The sequence below is a fragment of the Xyrauchen texanus genome, chromosome 27, assembly GCF_025860055.1.
Source record: "Xyrauchen texanus isolate HMW12.3.18 chromosome 27, RBS_HiC_50CHRs, whole genome shotgun sequence".
Taxonomy (NCBI): Eukaryota; Metazoa; Chordata; class Actinopteri; order Cypriniformes; family Catostomidae; genus Xyrauchen; species Xyrauchen texanus.
The window spans coordinates 26,922,800-26,943,187 of NC_068302.1; the positions used below are offsets into that span (position 1 = coordinate 26,922,800).

The 20,388-nt window shown below is 38.3% G+C and overlaps 2 protein-coding genes across 12 annotated transcripts in view; one reads left to right on the plus strand and one right to left on the minus strand.

Annotated features, from left to right (window-relative positions):
• Positions 1–14,625, plus strand: part of LOC127620620 (cold shock domain-containing protein E1-like) — a 30,794-nt gene extending 16,169 nt beyond the window's left edge. For 6 of the 11 annotated variants that reach the window (XM_052093796.1, XM_052093792.1, XM_052093798.1 and 3 more), the window contains 17 exons: positions 1,088–1,180; positions 1,425–1,522; positions 1,609–1,690; positions 4,173–4,301; positions 4,583–4,708; positions 4,823–5,038; positions 5,125–5,265; positions 8,473–8,640; positions 9,345–9,359; positions 9,894–10,001; positions 10,178–10,353; positions 10,427–10,539; positions 10,684–10,803; positions 10,995–11,173; positions 11,300–11,463; positions 11,643–11,775; positions 13,215–14,625. In XM_052093796.1, the coding sequence (XP_051949756.1) occupies positions 1,088–1,180; positions 1,425–1,522; positions 1,609–1,690; positions 4,173–4,301; positions 4,583–4,708; positions 4,823–5,038; positions 5,125–5,265; positions 8,473–8,640; positions 9,345–9,359; positions 9,894–10,001; positions 10,178–10,353; positions 10,427–10,539; positions 10,684–10,803; positions 10,995–11,173; positions 11,300–11,463; positions 11,643–11,775; positions 13,215–13,262 (2,109 nt within the window). In that variant the 3' untranslated portion in view covers positions 13,263–14,625. The remainder of the gene's footprint in view (positions 1–1,087; positions 1,181–1,424; positions 1,523–1,608; positions 1,691–4,172; positions 4,302–4,582; positions 4,709–4,822; positions 5,039–5,124; positions 5,266–8,472; positions 8,641–9,344; positions 9,360–9,893; positions 10,002–10,177; positions 10,354–10,426; positions 10,540–10,683; positions 10,804–10,994; positions 11,174–11,299; positions 11,464–11,642; positions 11,776–13,214) is intronic. The other 5 variants (XM_052093794.1, XM_052093799.1, XM_052093797.1 and 2 more) reach the window with 3 other exon arrangements.
• A 1,836-nt stretch (positions 14,626–16,461) lies between these two features.
• On the minus strand, positions 16,462–20,093 carry rassf11 (Ras association domain family member 11). The gene is made up of 3 exons (XM_052093803.1): positions 19,997–20,093; positions 19,275–19,378; positions 16,462–18,308 (listed from the first exon to the last, which is right to left on the minus strand). The coding sequence occupies exons 2-3, from the start codon at positions 19,375–19,377 to the stop codon at positions 16,939–16,941; spliced, it is 1,473 nt and encodes a 490-aa protein (XP_051949763.1). The 5' UTR covers position 19,378; positions 19,997–20,093; the 3' UTR covers positions 16,462–16,938.
• Positions 20,094–20,388: the final 295 nt, after the last annotated feature.

Genomic DNA, 20,388 nt, shown 5'->3' on the forward strand with positions numbered 1-20,388 from the left:
TGATGCTACCACCCCCATGCTTCACAGTAGGGATGGTGTTCTTGGGATGGTACTCATCATTCTTCTTCCTCCAAACACGGTTAGTGGAATTATGACCAAAAAGTTCTATTTTTGTCTCATCTGACCACATGACTTTCTCCCATGACTCCTCTGGATCATCCAAATGGTCATTGGCAAACTTAAGACGAGCCTTGACATGTGCTCGGGGAACCTTCCGTGCCATGCATGATTTCAAACCATGACGTCTTAGTGTATTACCAACAGTAACCTTGGAAACGGTGGTCCCAGCTCTTTTCAGGTCATTGACCAGCTCCTCCCGTGTAGTTCTGGGCTGATTCTCACCTTTCTTAGGATCATTGAGACCCCACGAGGTGAGATCTTGCATGGAGCCCCAGTCCGAGGGAGATTGACAGTCATGTTTAGCTTCTTCCATTTTCTAATGATTGCTCCAACAGTGGACCTTTTTTCACCAAGCTGCTTGGCAATTTCCCGTAGCCCTTTCCAGCCTTGTGGAGGTGTACAATTTTGTCTCTAGTGTCTTTGGACAGCTCTTTGGTCTTGGCCATGTTAGTAGTTGGATTCTTACTGATTGTATGGGGTGGACAGGTGTCTTTATGCAGCTAACGACCTCAAACAGGTGCATCTAATTTAGGATAATAAATGGAGTGGAGGTGGACATTTTAAAGGCAGACTAACAGGTCTTTGAGGGTCAGAATTCTAGCTGATAGACAGGTCTTCAAATACTTATTTGCAGCTGTATCATACAAATAAATAGTTAAAAAATCATATATTGTGATTTCTGGATTTTTTTTTTAGATTATGTCTCTCACAGTGGACATGCACCTACGATGACAATTTCAGACCCCTCCATGATTTCCAAGTGGGAGAACTTGCAAAATAGCAGGGTGTTCAAATACTTATTTTCCTCACTGTATATATATAAAGGAATATATATAAAATTGATAGTCAATTTAATTCTGTAAAGTGAGCATCTATGTTCAGTGATGACCTTTAGCATTTTAGGTGAGCCTCTCTCTTATTGCATTCTCTAACCCAGTCTGTCTGTCTGCATGGTCCCGCTCTTCAGGTAGTGTCAGCTATCCCTTCTCACCTGGATGGGAAGTGTGCACCTGGACAGGTGCCCACAGGCAGTGTGTGTTACGAGAGGAACGGGGTGAGTGTCAGTATCCTTTCCTGCGGGTTTTCCCATACATTTATGCATATTGCTTTGTGTGGAATAACATTACCATTTGCTGTTTTTTTTTTTTTCTCTCTCTCTTTTGGAAACAAAAGTTTTTAAATTTATATAAAAACAAAGATTTAGCTGATGAAACCAACAGAAGATCAAGTAACCATTCTATGGTTCATCGGCAGGTCTTTATCAGTTGACATTCTAAAAATGTGTGTGGTTTGAATCTTCACAGGAAGTGTTTTATTTGACTTACACACCTGAGGATGTGGAAGGAAGTGTTACTTTAGATACTGGAGATAAAGTCAGTTTTTACATGGAGACCAACAAGCAGTAAGTTTATCTATATTGTCTGATAAAGCTAAAATGTGACAAGCATCAACTTTATTTATGATGTGGTGATTACATTTTTGTTTCAGTACTGGTGCTGTTAGTGCCCACAACGTTGTATTGGTAAAGAAGAAACAGTCAAGATGCCAGGGAGTTGTTTGTGCTACCAAGGTACAGAGTTGATTCAGATGCATGTGAATAATGTTCTAATTAGCTGCTTGTTTTATAGACATTAGCCCAATTATTTTTGCATTTATTTACTCCCCAACATGTTGTTGTATATCTGTATGACTTTCATGGAATACAAAAGGAGTTATTTGGCAGAATGTCTGCTTTAGACATCATTCACATTCATTGCATGGAAAAGATGCAGTGAAAGGGAGGCTGACAGTCCCTGCCATTTTGGCTAACATCTCCACAGAAGAAAGTTACATTTGAAGTCAGAAGTTTACGTACACCTTAGCCAAATACATTTAAACTCCACTTTTCACAATTCCTGACATTTAATTGTAGAAAAAAATCCCTGTCTTAGGTCAGTTAGGACAACTACTATATTTTAAGAATGTGAAATATCAGAATAATAGTAGAGAGAGTGATTTATTTCATCACATTCCCAGTGGGTCAGAAGTTTACAAATACTTTGTTAGTATTTGGTAGCATTGCCTTTAAATTGTTTAACTTGGGTCAAATGTTTTGGGTAGCCTTCCACAAGCTTCTCACAATAAGTTGCTGGAGTTTTTGTTTCCCATTCCTCCAGACAGAACTGGTGTAACTGAGTCAGGTTTGTAGGCCTCTTTGCTTGCACACACTTTCCATTATGCCCACAAATCAAATTGAGGTCAGGGCTTTGTGATGGCCATTCCAATACATTAACTTTGTTATTCTTAAGCCAACTTTGGAAGTATGCCTGTGGTCATTGTCTATTTGGAAGTCTTTCATTAAAGCTCAGTCTTTTTTGACTGCGCTTTAACTTCATGGCTGATGTCTTGAAATGTTGCTTCAATATGTCCACATAATTTTCCTTCCTCATGATGCCAACTATGTTGTAAAGTGTGCCAGTCCCTCCTGCAGCAAAGCACCCCAACAACATGATGCATTATGATCTAAGGTAGGCCTTAAAATGCCTCCACAGGTACATTTCCAATTAGCCCTACAGAAACTGATTGGCCTAAGGACTTGACATAATTTTCTGGAATTTTCCTAACTGCTTGAAGGCACAGTTAATTTAGTGTATGTAAACTTCTGACCCACTGGAATTGTGATGTAGTCAATTAAGTGAAACGATTTGTCTGTAAACAATTGTTAAAAAAATGACTTGTGTAATCCACAAAGTAGATTGTTTGCCAAATATGTCATGCCAAAACTATTGTTTGCTAATATGAAATCTGTGGAGTGGTAAAAAAAGGTTTAATGACTTTTAACCCAAGTGTATGTAAACTTCTGACTTTATCTGTATATGGGTTTGGAACAACATGACCGTGAGTGACAATTTTTATAAATGTAACTATCCCTTTAATAATGTGGACATTACGGATGTGCAAAACTACCAATTTAAAATCGACTAGGCAGTCGGTTGTTTTTTAATTACATTCAGTGTTAAGGATAATAATGTGTAATTGGGCTCCGTTATGGTCACCTGACCCGGATCAGGCACATTTCAGAGGGATATACGGGCGCTAAGAGTAGCACTTCAAAAAGGTGATACTTTTTTTTTTTTTTTTTTTTACTGGACTGTCCTGCTGTTAATAACACGAGACAACGGTCCTAAACAGAAGTAAATTTTTCACCAGGAAATGTCAAACTGAAAGATCTTAAATAGTTTTTGTTGTAACAACAACTATGATCTTGCCATGAAAATAGACTTTGTTGCTGATATTACAAGAAATGTAGGTAATAAGAAAGGCTCCAATAAAGAATGGCACAAAAACGCTTATACGCATCCTTAATGCAGAGTAACCAGTAAACCGTGAGCTTGGGAGTGGCAATCCTCGCTGCGCATTCAAAAGCGCAAAACAGCAAGATGTACACATCTAGTTCAAGACATCGAGCAGTTTAATATTTCTAACTGCAACTATTTGTTTAATCCGGTTCAAGACGGAATCAACAAAAGACTCTCCAAAGCACCTCACAAATATGGGAACATTATTCACAACAGAGGATTTAAAGTCCAACAGTGATTTATAATGTGTTCTTTTTACAGTGCTTTGGCTGTTAAAGCAGTGGTGCATAAATTGAAACATCTTGTGGGTTTTACTGTGCTGACTATAATATTTTTTTTTTTTTCAGCATAGCAAGCTATAATCACGCAAAAACGCTCTAAGAAGTTGCTGATTGCATCTCAATTAATTTGTGTCTCCAATTAAAAACACCACCATTCAATTTAATGTTAGTAGTCAGTTGTTGTATGACTAGTCTATTATTCGACCACCAGAGCAAATCCCTTGTGGACATCATTGCACTGCCATCTAATGGAGAGGTGAATGGCAGATGTTCTTTTTAGACTGCTATCTCTAAACTTTACCTTGAAGATCTGGGTTAGTGAGGGCTCAACCTGTCATTTTTCTTTTATGTTGGATGATGTGTATCGAAGACTCATCAATGTTTTGGAAACGTTTTGTTTGCAATGTTTCAAACCCATGATTGTGTTTTGCAGGAGGCCTTTGGATTCATTGAACGAGGAGATGTGGTCAAAGAGATATTCTTCCACTACAGTGAGTTTAAAGGAGATCTAGAGGCTCTACAAGCTGGAGATGATGTTGAATTCACCATTAAAGAAAGAAATGTAAGCGCCTGTGGTAAAATTTATATTATTTCTTAAAGCGCTCAATAAAATATCCATCATGTTTAATTGATATATTAAATTATACTTTTGTGCAGGTTATATGTAAATTATATTTGTTCCTGAAATTAAAGAGATTATAATAAAAAAATAACTGACTAGACACCAATAGATTTTACTTCCATTCTTTTTGATTGGATGTACCAGTCATGAGATACATTGCTGTTTCAAGCAGCTTTATTTGGGACCTGTATTTGTTAAGCCTTTTTCTGTCTGTCAAATAGGGCAAGGAAGTGGCTACAGATGTAAGACTGTTGCCCCAGGGCACTGTTATATTTGAAGACATCAGTATTGAGACCTTTGAAGGCACCGTCAACAAGGTTATTCCCAAGGCCCCAACTAAGAATCAGGTTTGTGTTCAGAGCTCAATCTTCAAGGATAACATTCCCATATAATTGTGATTGTGTTTGTTAACACTGAATAAGCCTGTAATTTATTTTATTTTTTTTCATTTTTTTTTTCAGAATGACCCATTGCCTGGGCGAATCGGTGCTAGAATTAATTTCACAGACAAAGAGCTGCTATTCGGGGAGAAGGACACCAAGTCCAAAGTGACGCTGCTGGAAGGAGACCATGTCCAGTTCAATATTTCAACCGACCGTCGAGACAAATTGGAGAGGGCGACAAACATCGACATCCTCCCTGACACCTTCCATTTCACAAAGGAGGCCCGTGAAATGGTGCGACTGAAGAGAATTTTTATTGTGTTTTACTGCTTTTTTCTTTTCTGCTTTTGTTCATGTCTGTTCTTTCTCTAACTGTGCAGGGTGTGATAGCTGCCATGCGTGATGGTTTCGGCTTTATCAAGTGTGTGGACCGTGATGCTCGAATGTTCTTTCATTTCAGCGAGGTTCTGGAGGATAGCCAGCTGCACATTTCTGATGAAGTGGAGTTCACTGTTGTTCCTGTGAGTTCTTAGACATCACCAAACCAGAACCAATGTGTGTTGCTCCTTTTCTTTCTACTTTTTGGTGATCGATTAATGTATGGTTCAGGCTAAATGATTGGGAAAATATATGATCTAAGGTTGTCAATCGATTAAATAATTTTTATTTGTGATTAATTGAATTAAACATCTTAATATTTACTGAAAGAGGCCAACAAATTAAGTTAATTCAATAGAATATATATATATATATACATAATAAAAATTATAATGTTAAATCAAATACATACAGTATCTCACAAAAGTGAGTACACCCCTCACAATTGTTTTTATATTTCATTATATCTTTTCATGTGACAACGCTAAAGAAATGACACTTTGCTACGATGTGATGTAGTGAGTGTACAGCTTGTATAACAGTGTACATTTGCTGTTTCCTCAAAATAACTCAACACACCGCCATTAATGTCTAAACCGCTGGCAACAAAAGTGAGTACACCTGGTTTGGTTTTCAGCATCTCTAATAGGGCGGGGTAAAAATATCGATTTTCCAATGCTTTGCGATTCTTCATTTGGAGGATATCAATTCTTAAATCCTAAGATCAATCTTTTACTTTATATGGCAACCCTCTATAATGCAAGTAAATCAATGGAATGTACAACCAAATCTCATACTATGAGACTTAAAATGCCTATGATTAGCCACTGTCTGGTAAATGGCCAGCAGCCATATGACCCTGTAGCTCAAGACCAGTTGCCAACTGAAGCTAAGAAGGGTTGAGCCTGGTCAGTACCTGGATAGGAGACCTCCTGGGGAAAACTAAGCTTGCTGCCAAAGAGGTATTGAGGACTGCAGGGGGTGCTCACCCTGTAGTCTGTATGGGTCCTAATTTCCCAGTAGAGTGATGGGATGCTAAACTGTGGTCATTAAAAATCCCAGGGCACTTCTCACAAATTCTCCCCATTGGCCCTTCTTAATCATGGCCTCCTAAAAATCATCCATTAATTGTCTCTCTAACTGTACTCTCTCCTCTCCACCAATAGCTGGTGTTTGGAGAGCGTACTGGCGCACAATGGCTGCCGTCATAACATCCAGGTGGATACTGCATACTGGTGGTGGTTGAGGAGAGTCCCCTGTTCACTGTGTAAAGCGTTTTGTGTGTAGTGTCAGAAAAGCAATATATCAATGTAATGTTCATTCAGATTTCACTTGCCATTGTTTTAGTATAGTGGAGAATAATTATTACAGGTGTCTTTTATCTGCAAACTGCAAAGTTTGGTTTAACTCCAAAGACAAGATCCACAGATCCATATGTCACTGAATAATATCTCCTTAAAAACCCTTTCTGTTTTTATGCAGTTATTGATAAATAAAAAAAAAACAAAAACATTTCATTTTAATCACACATGGATGCGTTAAACCATGCATGTCTTTTGTTATATGCGGTAGTCTTAAAGAGTCTGCACCAATTTAGCATGTGTTCTACATATCAGTGTAAATGCTTGTAAAAAGCGCACTATACAAGTAAACAGTTAAATTATATATGTGCAATTTCAAGATGTTAATTGATGGAATAGTCTAATATTAATAATTTGTCAATAGCTAAAAGTGACAAATGAGAATGCAAATGTAAGAATGCTACCTTTGCTAAAAAGATATACAAAAAGAATCCTATAAGAAGAGAAGCTCATTGCCGAATGAGGCTGATATCAACATTAAATTGGTAACTTTTTAGTGCCAATTTAAACAATGAAGCCACTCGATCTCCAATTCAAGATTAGGCAACAAAACATTAAAAAGCCAATGCATATTGGCAGACTTTCCTTGGTCAACATAATTTTGTATTGGAGATCGAGTGCTTTGCATTTTTCAACTCTAAAAAGTTACCAATTTAATGGAAAACCAATGATAAAATGTTTGGTAAAATTTATATTTTGGAATTGTAACTTGAAGGGTTTAGAGGTCTGCATTGGCCAAAAAATGAAACCTGTACCAAAGACCTTGTGGCCCTACTTGGCCTGAATGATACCATCAGATTTGAAACCTGAACCCAACCCAAATTCACTCACTGTCTTTGTAATTTCTTCTAGCAGGTGCTGTAGGAATATGCTGAATTATATGTAAGCATATAGGCAACATTCCCAGTAGTATTGAAACCGTAAACATACGGTTTTAACAAGGCACTGCAACCCCTCAGTACATGAAAGCAAATGGGGAAAAAAGCATTGCCTTACCATTTATGCGCTGAAACATTGCTTGGTGAAGAGCAATCTGCAATAATATGAAAAATTGCAACTGTTTAATTTGTGCCGCCTGCACTAAAAACAATCTAGATGCAGCACAAAGAATGAAATTGAGCAAAGGTGTCCCGACATTTGAAAATTAGAATTTCTTTTTAACATGTCATTGTGTTTAAAATGTGCTGGTCCTGTGCGAGACAATGAGGAAACGGCGAGACGCTGTTTAACAGTCAGAGACATTCATCTAGCAGGTGTTTACATAGGAAAACAATGGGAAAACAGAACACACACAAAAACGCGAAGAAACACTGTGTGAACGGCCCCTAACTCGTCCGTTCGTTCTTGTCTGCGAATAGGGTTGGGAGGGTTACTTTTTGAAATGTATTCCACTACAGATTACAGAATACATGCTGTAAAATTGAATTTGTAACATCTGTAATCCATCTGAAAGGACTAAATATTAAATTAAATAAATTACAATGAAATGCAAAGTAATCTCTTCCGTAATCAATTTCTTTAATATTTAAGCAAAATACACATTGTAACAAATGTACCCATGTGAATCGAATCGATAGCTTGTGAATTGAATTAGAAAATCTATATCAATACCCAACACTAATCTTTAGTCATAAGCACAGTGTTTTTAGGCGTCCTTTTTTTTTTTTACATTTTTCATAATCGCACCAAATTAGCGTGTTAAATCGACAGCCCTAATATAAACATTTTGTATTGGAATTTTTTGGACATCAACATCAGCCCATAACAGTGCCAGCTGGTCGAAGAAGGCTGCACATTTCTTGTTTTTAAATATTTAGTAGTGAAGTTTGTCAATGTGAATATTGTATTATGTATCAGATGTTCATCGGCCACACTTTTCTTTAGACATTAGGATCACACATTAAAAACCCAGATCAGTAGACATCTATTAGTTTTTGCTCTACACAAGGCAGAGATAAAGGTGAAATTGACATCTTGCATCCCTCTTAGGACATGCTGTCAGCCCAGAGGAACCATGCTGTGCGGATCAAAAAGCTACCCAAAGGCACGGTTTCATTCCACACTCAATCTGATTTGCGTTTTGTGGGACTGGTGGAGAAGGAAGCCATGCCTGCAACCGCCACCAAGATCTCCAGTCCCAGCAAAGGCAAAGAGAAGGTAGGAGAGCTGTCTTCTTCCTGAGTTAGACTTGACACTCCAAAAAGACCAAAAGGATTCTAATCAAAGTAGAGGGAACCACAATTTTCATTAAGGTCTAATAAATCTGTGAAGATTTTAGGAAAACCACCAGCCAGTAGTGGAAAATAGGGACTTTGAACATGGTAGAAAGTCAGTATTTTTCTCTTCTTGGAATTCTTTTCTCAATTTTTATCTGCCAGTTTTTGTTTTAAACGGTCTCTGCGGCTATGTAATGAAGTACAAATAGCGGGGATTAAGTTGAGACAAAGTTCTGCTTTTGGCTGCTTTTTCTGATCTTTCTTTTTCTTTTCTCTTTTTTTTTTCTTTTTTTTTTTTTTTTTTTAAACCATGCTCCTCTTCATTAGAAAAAAGACAAGGTAGGCTGCTGCTTTCTTCATGCTGCCTATTTGCAACATAAACAACTTAGTCATATCTGTTCTCAAACTTTTTTATTTTATTCAAGAGGCATACACAGGATATGGTTTACTCTGTTGTGATGTTGCTTTCACAAGGGTTTTTATTTAACAATGCATGAGTCGTAGTTGAGCTACAGACCTGCCGCCAAATTGATCTTCCTAAATTCTTGCAGTTTCTGCAAATCATATACATGCTTGGATTTGATTAGCAAAGTCACAGATTAGCACAGATCACTGTCTAATCCTCTGCCTTTTTTCTTTTTTAAGGGTAAAGTTGAAAAGGTCAGTTTGGTGTGTTTGACTTTTTGGGGGTTTTAACACTGGCTGTTGGCATGAGCAGAGATTGATTTGAACCGCTTTAAATCATATAAGATGTGTCATTAACTTCATAACCTTGCCAAGTCAACCAAGCTCTTCCACTCAAGAGTGTGCATTCTTGTTTTAATGTGCGCATGATGACTAACTCATGTGATGCATTACATTTCTGGATTTATTTTGGCTTTTCACTCATCGTGTAAATGCACATTTCCCCATGCTTTGCGGCTTTTTGGAGATATGTTCTGAAAGGCCATATTAATGGAGTTCCAAAATGTAAAGCTACTGTAATCCAGAGACAAAGTCTTGTTTACATATGGTCCTCAAGTATATGCAATCCCAGGCATCTCCACATTTCACAATACAAGTTCTTGCTCTTACATTGAACTAATCTAAGAAATTATTTTCCTAGGAGAAATAAACGATGCATAAGTCCAGATCTTTGCCAAATTGGTATATTTGAAATCCGTCCTGATTATGTGCTTATGTTTGTGCCACCAGGATGCAGAGGAAGGTGTGATTGCGTTTGAAGACATTGGAGTGAAGCAATCTATTCCCTACCACATTAAAGATCTGGAGGGAGCCGCTTGCCCGCAACTTGGAGACAAGGTACTTTCAATTTTGACAGACTGAAAGGTTGAAATGCTTAATTATTTAGGATGCAAGAAATTAGTTCAACCAAATCTATATATGTGCACATCTTTCTAATTTTCAATTTAAAATCAAGTGGGTGATATTAAATGGTGGCTATTGAGTTTTTAATGTAAGCCTCGAATCTCCACTAGGTGGAGTTCTCTATCAGTGAGGTGAAACGCACCGGACAGCAGAGTGCTGTGTCCATCAAGATCCTTAATCGCACAGTTGGCTCCAAGCGACTTTTGGGATACATAGCAACGCTGAAAGACAACTTTGGCTTCATAGAGACGGCCAATCACGATCAGGAGATCTTCTTCCACTATAGGTACTGCAAGTTTCTTGCTGGCTTTGAATGTCATCATGTTGTGAATTGGTGCTGAATTGTGTTCTTTATGCAGTGAGGTATGTGGGGATGTTGATAACTTTGACCTGGGCGATACAGTTGAATACACTCTCTCCAAGGGCAAAGGAAACAAAATCAGTGCTGAGAAGGTCACCAAAGTTGCTGCTGGTATGTTGTTTTTAGCCTTTCTTTGTGGCTTATCAGCTTGATTTATCAGCTTGGTTTAAGCTAATAATCAATAATACTACGAGAATAATTGATAATAAAGTCAATAATACTTGGTCCATTCAACTGTGTGTCTGTTTGTCTCAGTGAATGGAGTGGGAGAGGATGTCAGTAGTACAGTGTTCCTGGGGAAATTGGTTCGGCCCCTGCGCTGTGTGGACCCTTCACAGACTGAGTACCAAGGCCTCATTGAGATCACAGAGGAGGGTGAGTGACAAGATACAAAGACCCAGTGTGTTTTTTCCTTGATGTGAAAAATGGGAAGAAATAGTCCTTTTTCTTTCATATGCAGTCCCTCACAAAATCTGCATTTTCATTCTATCAGAGTTCCTTGAAACCTTTTAATAATTGCACTCAATTGTAATTTAATACTGTTCTCCGATCAATCACTTTACCAGGCTCCAGTAAGGGTCAGAGTTATCCATTCGGCATTGTTGGTATGGCCAATAAAGGTGACTGTCTGCAAAAGGGGGAGATGGTAAAATTTCAGTTATGTACAGTGTCCCAGACTGGACAAAAGATGGCCTGCAACATAATGCCTCAGCGTAGAGCCCTGGTAGAATGTGTCAAAGATCAGGTATTGAAACATATCCATTGTGAGTTTAATGATAACACATTGACTTGAAAATCATTAGCTTGAATTACTGCTGTTGATCCCTGTTATAATGAAGACACTGGCAAATTGTGGTCTCTATGTCCCCAGTTTGGTTTCATCACATATGAAATTGGAGAAAGCAAGAAGCTGTTTTTCCATGTAAAGGAAGTGCAGGAAGGTCTGGAGCTGCAGACAGGGGATGAAGTGGAGTTTTCGGTTATCTTGAACCAGCGCACAGGCAAGTGCAGTGCCTGCAATGTCCACAGAGTCAGGTAAGGGTTCGCATCTCTGTAGTATCTTTTGTTAAAGACCCAAATTGTTTTCTGAATTATGATTATTGTAGTAGATTCTGAACTGTAAAAGGTGTATTATAGTCTTACTGTTGTTTTGCATAATTTGCCCCCTTCATTGTTACTCGATCTAACCAGTTTAATTTGTTTAATGTTTACAGTGAAGGTCCAAAACCAGTAGCAACACCTCGACCCGACAGACTTGTCAATCGCTTGAAGAGCATTACTCTGGATGACAGCAATGCCCCCCGTCTGGTTATTATCAGACAGCCTCGTGGCCCAGACAATTCAAAGGTAATCGGAGGAGTCTTCACGTCCAACCATGCATTTTTCAGTGTTTAATGATTTCATAGATGCATGCACACATGGTTCAGAATTACCTCTTTACTTAAATTTTGACTAGGGATGCACTGATGTATCAGGCCACCGCTATGTATCGGCCAATTATTGACTAAATTAAATACATCTGCAAATCGGGTTAAGCATAAAAAGCCGATATTAAAAAAAATGATGGTTCATTCATAATTGTCAACAATTGTGAATTCAAATGCACAATCAATAAAGTATGATAGCCACAGAATGTAGAAGGGCTGGCACTTCTAAGAACATGTTATATTTAATTTTGAATCCTTCTCTTTCTCACATTGAGGAAAACCGTTGTTACATGACTGTTGTGAAAGCGGCACTTAAACATTAGGTAAAATCATACGAAACACTTTCAAACCAGCAAACTATGACTTCTAAGACTATGGTGTGGTATCCATTAAGGCTGCAGAATTAATTTAGTTGAGATTGAAATCTCAGTATTGTCTTGTGCGATTACAAAACTTGAAACGCTGCTTTTTAAAACAAGCTGCAATAAGCGCTTTATTCAGCATTGTGTAAGCTAGCGGCGGTCTAGATGGCAATATCCATTATCTGTTATGCCCTGAAAGAAGGGCGTTTTGTTCATTTGGTTTAAAATGATATTTCTGTGGAATTGCCCAACATATGCATTGTCTGAATTTGTGATGAAGTTCTGATATTTTGTACTGCAAAAGTGTTTTGGAAGTACAAAATAATAAAAAAACATCAATCATTATACTATGGTATTTACTGGAGTGATTTTTAAAAAAAATCTTTATCTTTGTGGCTCTCTTTAAAATGTTGGCCTGTCATGTGTTAAACTGATCCAATCCATGTTTGATTTAAATTATTAATAGTTGGAGCAATAAAAAGCTTTTGTACCTCTTGTACATTTTTTAAAACATGAGCAAACCCGTAATCTAATGACACAACAAGGCACGTGGCATAATCTCTGTATCTGCCTATAATTATTCTTTTTTTTTTTTCTATAACGGCCAAACATTTTCAGATCGGTGCATCCTTATGACAAATTAATCTAGCTTGTATATTTGTAGCAGCACAATGGCACAGGTAATTTTCACTTGCAGCAAATTGCAGAAATTGCAAGTTTCTTGGCATTGAAATTCATGGACATTTTAATTGTGAAATATAATCTGCTGGGTTATTTATTTTTGTCTGATTTGTGAGCGAATAATTGTATTTATTTTTGTCTAATTAATCAGTCCAAGTTGTAGACATTGTTATCTACACTGCTGAAGTTATTCTCGTTCTCTGTAGTCAATGAGTTTTGGTTTGAGATATTCTACAGATTTGTAGGCATGAACCATTTTTAATGAAAGGATGTTCTTTTAAGAGAATTTATGTTTTCTGTAACTTTGTTTATACAGGGCTTCAATGTTGAGAGAAAATCCCGCCAGCCTGGTGTTACTGACTGAGTACTGTTCACCCCTCTCCTCGTTATGGAAGAAATGCCTTGAGAAGAAAAGCAATCAGACAAGGACAAATGGAAGGGATTTGTGTGTTGTTTTTATTTATCCCTCTTTCTTTTGTTTTCTCTCACACCCACAGACACTGAGTACCATGCACATCAAAACTTGACAATTAGCACAGACAAGTCCCTTCCTCTGTCACAGAATTCTCATCTCATTTGTCTTCATTGTATGCGTTACGTTTTTGCTAAGTACCCCCCGTTGTATGAGTGTGTGTGGGTATGCATCAGATGTTTGGGAACTTGTAAGGGTATGATTGTTATGCACAGGTGAGAGGGGAAAAAAGGGGGATTTTGTGTTTTCACACCTTTTAGGTTGAGGTGTGGAGACTGTTTGACCCGTTTTCATTTCTGCTGAAATTGAAATGCCTGGAATTCTGCACCTGCTACTGTGTGAGTGAGTTGTTTGTTTTAGAGTAGCTTTGCTTGTCTGTATTTCAAATTTTGTTATATACTTTATTCTTCCTGTATCACTTGAAAACTTGTCCCTATGTTGAGTTTCTTGCCCAGTGACGAAATGTATCTGGGCTCTTTTGGGTGAGAAGTAAATGTGACCCAAGTTTTTCTCATTTTGTTTTCATACCCAATTCTATTTCTAGTGTAGCTTTTAACATTACATGGATCTGAAAAACAACTAAATAAATTGCTCTGGCCTCAGAACTCTTGTGTATGCTTTTTCTGACTGAGTAAATTACCTTGGTCTTTTTTCTTAAAAGCCTGATATCACACGCTGTCTTTCTTTCTTTTTTTTGGGCAAGTGCAGAATTCCTACTGGCATCTTGTAGCCTGCAGTTCTTTTTATATAGGTTTTATTTTAATTTTTCTTGCACATGCGTTTTCTTTGAGTTCAATTTAAACTCAAATGTCTGCTAATGAATAAATTAAAGAAAAAGGTCTCTAAAAACAGAAAAAAGTGGTGTCTCCTCTATCCCCAATGAGCCACTGAAATATAAGAGCAAGTTTTAGGATGAGTATTCCCAAGTACAAAATACTGGTGTGCATCCCCCTGTTCCTGTGGGTTGAAATATACTCTTATGTAATGTGTGATTTTACTTGGGTGGGCTTTTAAAAACCTAAATAAAACAAACAAATGTGTGTATTGAGGAAAAGGGGGAAATGTAAAAATGAGAAGGAATTCAATTACATGGATGGAAGCTATTTGCAGTGCTTCATATGACAAATGTTGACAAGTTTCTCTGGAGCACCCTGGGTTGGTGTTGAACCTTAGGGTTCTATATACTTTTGTTAATGGTCTTGACAAACAATTGAAATAAACATTTTATGAGAATCAAATATGCATCACATTTAATTTTGTACCAGCAAGAACTGTTCAGAAACTCAAAACTTGCCTTAAAAGACTACAATTTGTTACATTTGAAGGAATTTTCTGGGTTTAATACAAGTTAAACTTCAAATATATTTTGTGGCATACTGTTTACCACCACATATATATACAGTGTGTACGGAAAGTATTCAGACCCCCTTAAATTTTTCACTCTTTGTTATATTGCAGCCATTTGCTAAAATCATTTAAGTTCATTTTTTTCCCTCATTATTGTGCACACAGCACCCCATATTGACAGAAAAACACAGAATTGTTGACATTTTTGCACATTTATTAAAAAAGAAAAACTGAAATATCACATGGTCCTAAGTATTCAGACCCTTTGCTGTGACACTCATATATTTAACTCAGGTGCTGTCCATTTCTTCTGATCATCCTTGAGATGGTTCTGCACCTTCAATTGAGTCCAGCTGTGTTTGATTATACTGATTGGACTTGATTAGGAAAGCCACACACCTGTCTATGTAAGACCTTACAGCTCACAGTGCATGTCAGAGCAAATGAGAATCATGAGGTCAAAGGAACTGCCTGAGGAGCTCAGAGACAGAATTGTGGCAAGGCACAGATCTGGCCAAGGTTACAAAAAATGTTCTGCTGCCCTTAAGGTTCATAAGAGCACAGTGGCCTCCATAATCCTTAAATGGAAGACGTTTGGGACGACCAGAACCCTTCCTAGAGCTGGCCGTCCGGCCAAACTGAGCTATCAGGGGAGAAGAGCCTTGGTGAGAGAGGTAAAGAAGAACCCAAAGATCACTGTGGCTGAGCTCCAGAGATGCAGTCGGGAGACGGGAGAAAGTTGTAGTAAGTCAACCATCACTGCAGCCATCCACTAGTCGGGGCTTTATGGCAGAGTGGCCCGACGGAAGCCTCTCCTCAGTGCAAGACACATGAAAGCCTGCATGGAGTTTGCTAAAAAACACCTGAAGGACTCCAAGATGGTGATAAATAAGATTCTCTGGTCTAATGAGACCAAGAGAGAACTTTTTGGCCTTAATTCTAAGCGGTATGTGTGGAGAAAACCAGGCACTGCTCATCACCTGTCCAATACAGTCTCAACAGTGAAGCATGGTGGTGGCAGCGTCATGCTGTGGGGGTGTTTTTCAGCTGCAGGGACAGGACGACTGGTTGCAATCGAGGGAAAGATGAAGGCGGCCAAGTACAGGGATATCCTGGACGAAAACCTTCTCCAGAGTGCTCTGGACCTCAGACTGGGCCGAAGGTTCACCTTCCAACAAGACAATGACCCTAAGCACACCGCTAAAATAATGAAGGAGTGGCTTCACAACAACTCCGTGACTGTTCTTGAATGGCCCAGCCAGAGCCCTGACTTAAACCCAATTGAGCATCTCTGGAGAGACCTGAAAATGGCTGTCCACCAACGTTTACCATCCAACCTGACAGAACTGGAGAGTATCTGCAAGGAGGAATGGCAGAGGATACCCAAATCCAGATGTGAAAAACTTGTTGCATCTTTCCCAAAAAGACTCATGGCTGTATTAGATCAAAAGGGTGCTTCTACTAAATACTGAACAAAGGGTCTGAATACTTAGGACCATGTGATATTTCAGTTTTTCTTTTTTAATAAATGTGCAAAAATGTCAACAATTCTGTGTTTTTCTGTCAATATGGGGTGCTGTGTGTACAATAATGAGGAAAACAAATGAACTTAAATGATTTTAGCAAATGGCTGCAATATAACAAAGAGTGAAAAATTTAAGGGGGTCTGAATACTTTCCGTACCCACTGTATATATATATAAATTAAAGAAAATGTTACAGTAAGTCACACACAATGGAACTGAATTGGGCTGGTCCATATATAACAATTTTAAAAGTATAGCCAAAAGACAAATTACATGTTAACATGATTTTAGTGTGATAGAGTAGCTTACTAATTTTATCTGTGTAAAAAAAAATATATGCAATATTACAACTTCACTGTCATGACAATGCAAGGCTGGCAAATCCTGTAAACCCTGCAATCAGGTCAAAATGCTATTATGCCAGTTAATCCCAGATTGTATCACACTAAAATCAAGGTAGCATGTATAATGTTTTCACTTGTGGCTATTCTTTTGAAATGTGTATTTTGACTTATTACCTTATTGCTAATATATATATGAGAGGGGTGAGTCAAAATAATTTATTGTGGTAATCAACATTATGCCTCAAATGCAGTCATAACTGACAGAGCATAACTTGCTTTGGACCCAGAACCTTTAAGCATGCATAGGTGTCGGTGAAAAGCACAAGGCAGATATAAAACTGTCCTTATTTGCCTAAACTCTTGTGCTTCCCAGGTGTATTGTGATTTCAGAGCGATGTACAACTTTCGGTTTTGTCCCTGATGATGGATTCTGACTCTGCGACCATCGCGTCCACCATTCCCTCAGGTCTTCTGGTCCACTCGATGGGGGATGTGATATCTGTTTTGCAGAAACAAACACATATGGAAGTTTGGACTCCAGTGTTGTGACCACACTTTTTGATCCATTGTCTCCATGTAACACATCCACTGACATCTGTGTTTGTTTGATGCTTGGGTCAGCAACACAGGGTGCTTGGGTCAGCAACACAGAGTTCGGTGTGTCCACTTGGCTATTCTGTCCAGTGGCATTTTCATGCAAATGTCCCATTTGAAGCTGCAGAGTGTGTCCCAGGTCCATCGCTTGGCATTTCTGTTTGTATTCTTCTAGTTTAGTTTTGCACTTTGCAGCTTCCTCCTTAATCTGAAAGAACTGCCTCTGCAGGTCTCTCTCATGGCCTTCCTCTGCCTTGAGCTCATTCAACCAAAACTTGATCTGTTCCTCTTCTTCCAACAGTGACTCGAAACTCTGTCTGTAATCTTGTTGCTCCTCTAGCTCACTGATCAGCTGGTCAGTTGATTCTATATTCAGTTTGAGATTTTTCAGACTAGCTTGTTGTTGGATGATCAGTCTTCTTAACTCTGCAATCTCCTCTCTTTCAGTTTTAGGAATCTGTGGAATCATTGGCTTGCCAGTTGTGATGGCTTTCAACTCCTCTGTGTCTTTTCTGATCACTTCTTCTTTTCTCACACTCATACCATACTCATCATTACATCTGCCACGTTTCCCAAGGCAACTGATCAAAGGCTGATGTAGAGTGACTCTATTTTTGTCTTTTTTGTCCTTTCCTTGCAGTGCTCCAGAGACCAAGGTACTTTTGGTTCGTTTCATAGATGCCTTATCTGAGTGCTCATTTCCTTCTTTGCCCCCCTTGAATTTGCCCTTATCTTGTCCTAATTGCGGCCTCCCGCCTTTGCCCAGGTTTTCCAGCCAACCCCATGCTTCCTCCATTAGTGTCAGCGACTTCCTCTTGGGTCGCTTTGGTTCTTCGGGGGGTGGCTCGGAGTGGAGGCAGAGATGCGATAGCGGTGGAAGACTCTGTCGGTGTAGGGCCATTCCCCCACTGCCTCTCCTCGCCCTCCCGCCCCCTTCTGCTCGCCTCATTTGAGCTTTGGGCTGGTTTGTTTCTTCCCCAAGGGATGAACCGATATGCTTCAAAGTAAGCTGCACCTCCTTCAATTGTTCACCATATTTCTCCAAGGACTCCAGGAGCCGTTCATCCGGAGTTACATTACGTTCATAATCTTTGAACTTCTCTCTCAGAGTATATCGCCCAGTGCGACCTAAGAGTAAGAACAACATTAAAAGTGGGAAATATGATAGGGTAAATTTTAGTCTGCCCATGTACTGTATTTCCAACAAATACCTGCTACCTACTAGTAGTATGTTCTCTTCGGTCTTGTTATATGTTATATACACTCACTTTCATTAGGAACGCTTATGGTCCTAATAAAGTGCCCGACATGGTCTTCTGCTGTTGTAGCCCATCCGCCTCAAGGTTCGACATTTTGTGCATTCTGAGATGCTATTCTGCTCACTACAATAGTTCAGTATGGTTATATGAGTTACCGTAGCCTTTGTCAACTCAAACCAGTCTGGCCATTCTGTTGACCTCTCTTATCAACAAGGCGTTTCTGTCCGCAGAACTGCCGCTCATTGTATTTTTTATTTTTGGCACAATTCTGAGTAAACTCTAGAGACTGTTGTGTGTGAAAATCCCAGGAGATCAGCAGTTTCAGAAATTCTCAAACCAACCGGTCTGGCACCAACAATCCTGCCACGGTTGAAATCACTGAGATCACTACCCCCCCATTCTGATGGTTGATGTGAACATTAACTGAAGCTCCTGACCCGAATCTCAATGATTTTATGCATTGCACTGCTGCTACACAATTGGCTAATTAGATAATCGATTAAGTAGGTGTACAGGTGTTCCTAATAAAGTGCTCAGTGAGTGTATATCAGATAATGCATCAATCATTGTTTTTTTTGCATGCTTATAGTAAGTACCCTCCAGGTACACTTTAAAGGAGTCCCAAATATCTATTTATTTTTCAAGTGCTTCAAAGCTTTTCCCTTATCATGTGTTTTCTGGAGGAGCCATTCACAGTCATTAGAGTTCTGATAGGAACTAAAAGTAAGTAAGGCTGTCTAAAAATCCTCCAGAGGATTCTGCTGGTGTGGCACCCGAGGAACCCCAAATGGGTCTTTAATATCTTTAAATATATACAGTTCAGACATTGACTTACCAAGTGCCCGTGCTAAAGCGATGACCACCTCCTGACATGTTGTTTTTTCAGTGACTCCACAAACGATGCGCTGAACTCCTTCAAAATACACCTTTACCTCCATTCTAAAAACAAAATATCCTATCTCAGGCTGTTTGTCTAAACTTTATTGTAAGTTCTACAATGTCCTGTTCTCAAGACAACTATTTCATAAGACAAACACCAACCCAACACCATTCATTATCAACTGAAACTTAAAGCAAAGAGAGAAAATTTTCGTCATGTTCACTGTATTTAATCCAACAGTAACATGATCATTGGTTTAGGCTCTTTGTAGAAAAAAATAACCTACTATAAACAATCTTACCTTGGTTGTATTATACATTTGGGAAACATTACAATGATGTTGTATTCCTTACCATTTATTAACTACATTAGCTAAAAAAAAAATAATAATTCAACAACACTTTCCCTGCACTTATTAATCTTGGTTAACTGTGGTTAATATACTCAAATAGCTTTTTAGAAAAAATTAAAAACAAATAGAACCTTGTTGTTAGGTGTTAACCAAATTAAAAAAGAAACAATAAACCAAAATTATTGGCATGAAAATTATTAGAAAATATATTTTTCAAATGAAGTAGTACAAAGATATGCTTCACTAATCAAGAATTTTTCCAAAAATAGGAAATAGAACATAGCATGCACTAATCACTGTTCATTATGAAAGGTGTGCACTGTACCTGTCCTTCAGCTGATCTCAAAATTATTTTCGTTGAAATGTGTCTTCCAGTAAAATCTTTGCATTTGAGGGGCAGTTTGGTATATGTTGTCCTGAAAATGGAAAAGTCTTGTCTCCATTGACTTAACTGGACATGTACAAACCCTTCCCTTCAGTAAACACTCAGATCAAGACTGATAAGAGTTTCCCAAGACAAGAGATTTTTTTTTTTTTTTTTTTTAATAGATGCTAATTATTTTGAATCTGAGTAAACATGTTTACACTGAACTTGAGTCCCTAAACATGCTGTAGAATTTACTCTCCTCCTAAAGTACCATGATATTTTTGTTCAAATAAATAGGCAACATTAAGTTGTTTTAAACTTTACCTTAAAGGAATATTCCAGGTTAAGCT

What these genes read in the sequence shown, in the direction of transcription:
- rassf11 (XM_052093803.1), bottom strand. Translation starts at nt 19,377, where the DNA reads ATGGAGGTAAAGGTGTATTTTGAAGGAGTTCAGCGCATCGTTTGTGGA. An exon ending in CGCTTTAGCACGGGCACTTG is followed by an intron (nt 18,309 to 19,274) that starts GTAAGTCAATGT and finishes TCTTACTCTTAG; the next exon opens with GTCGCACTGGGCGATATACT.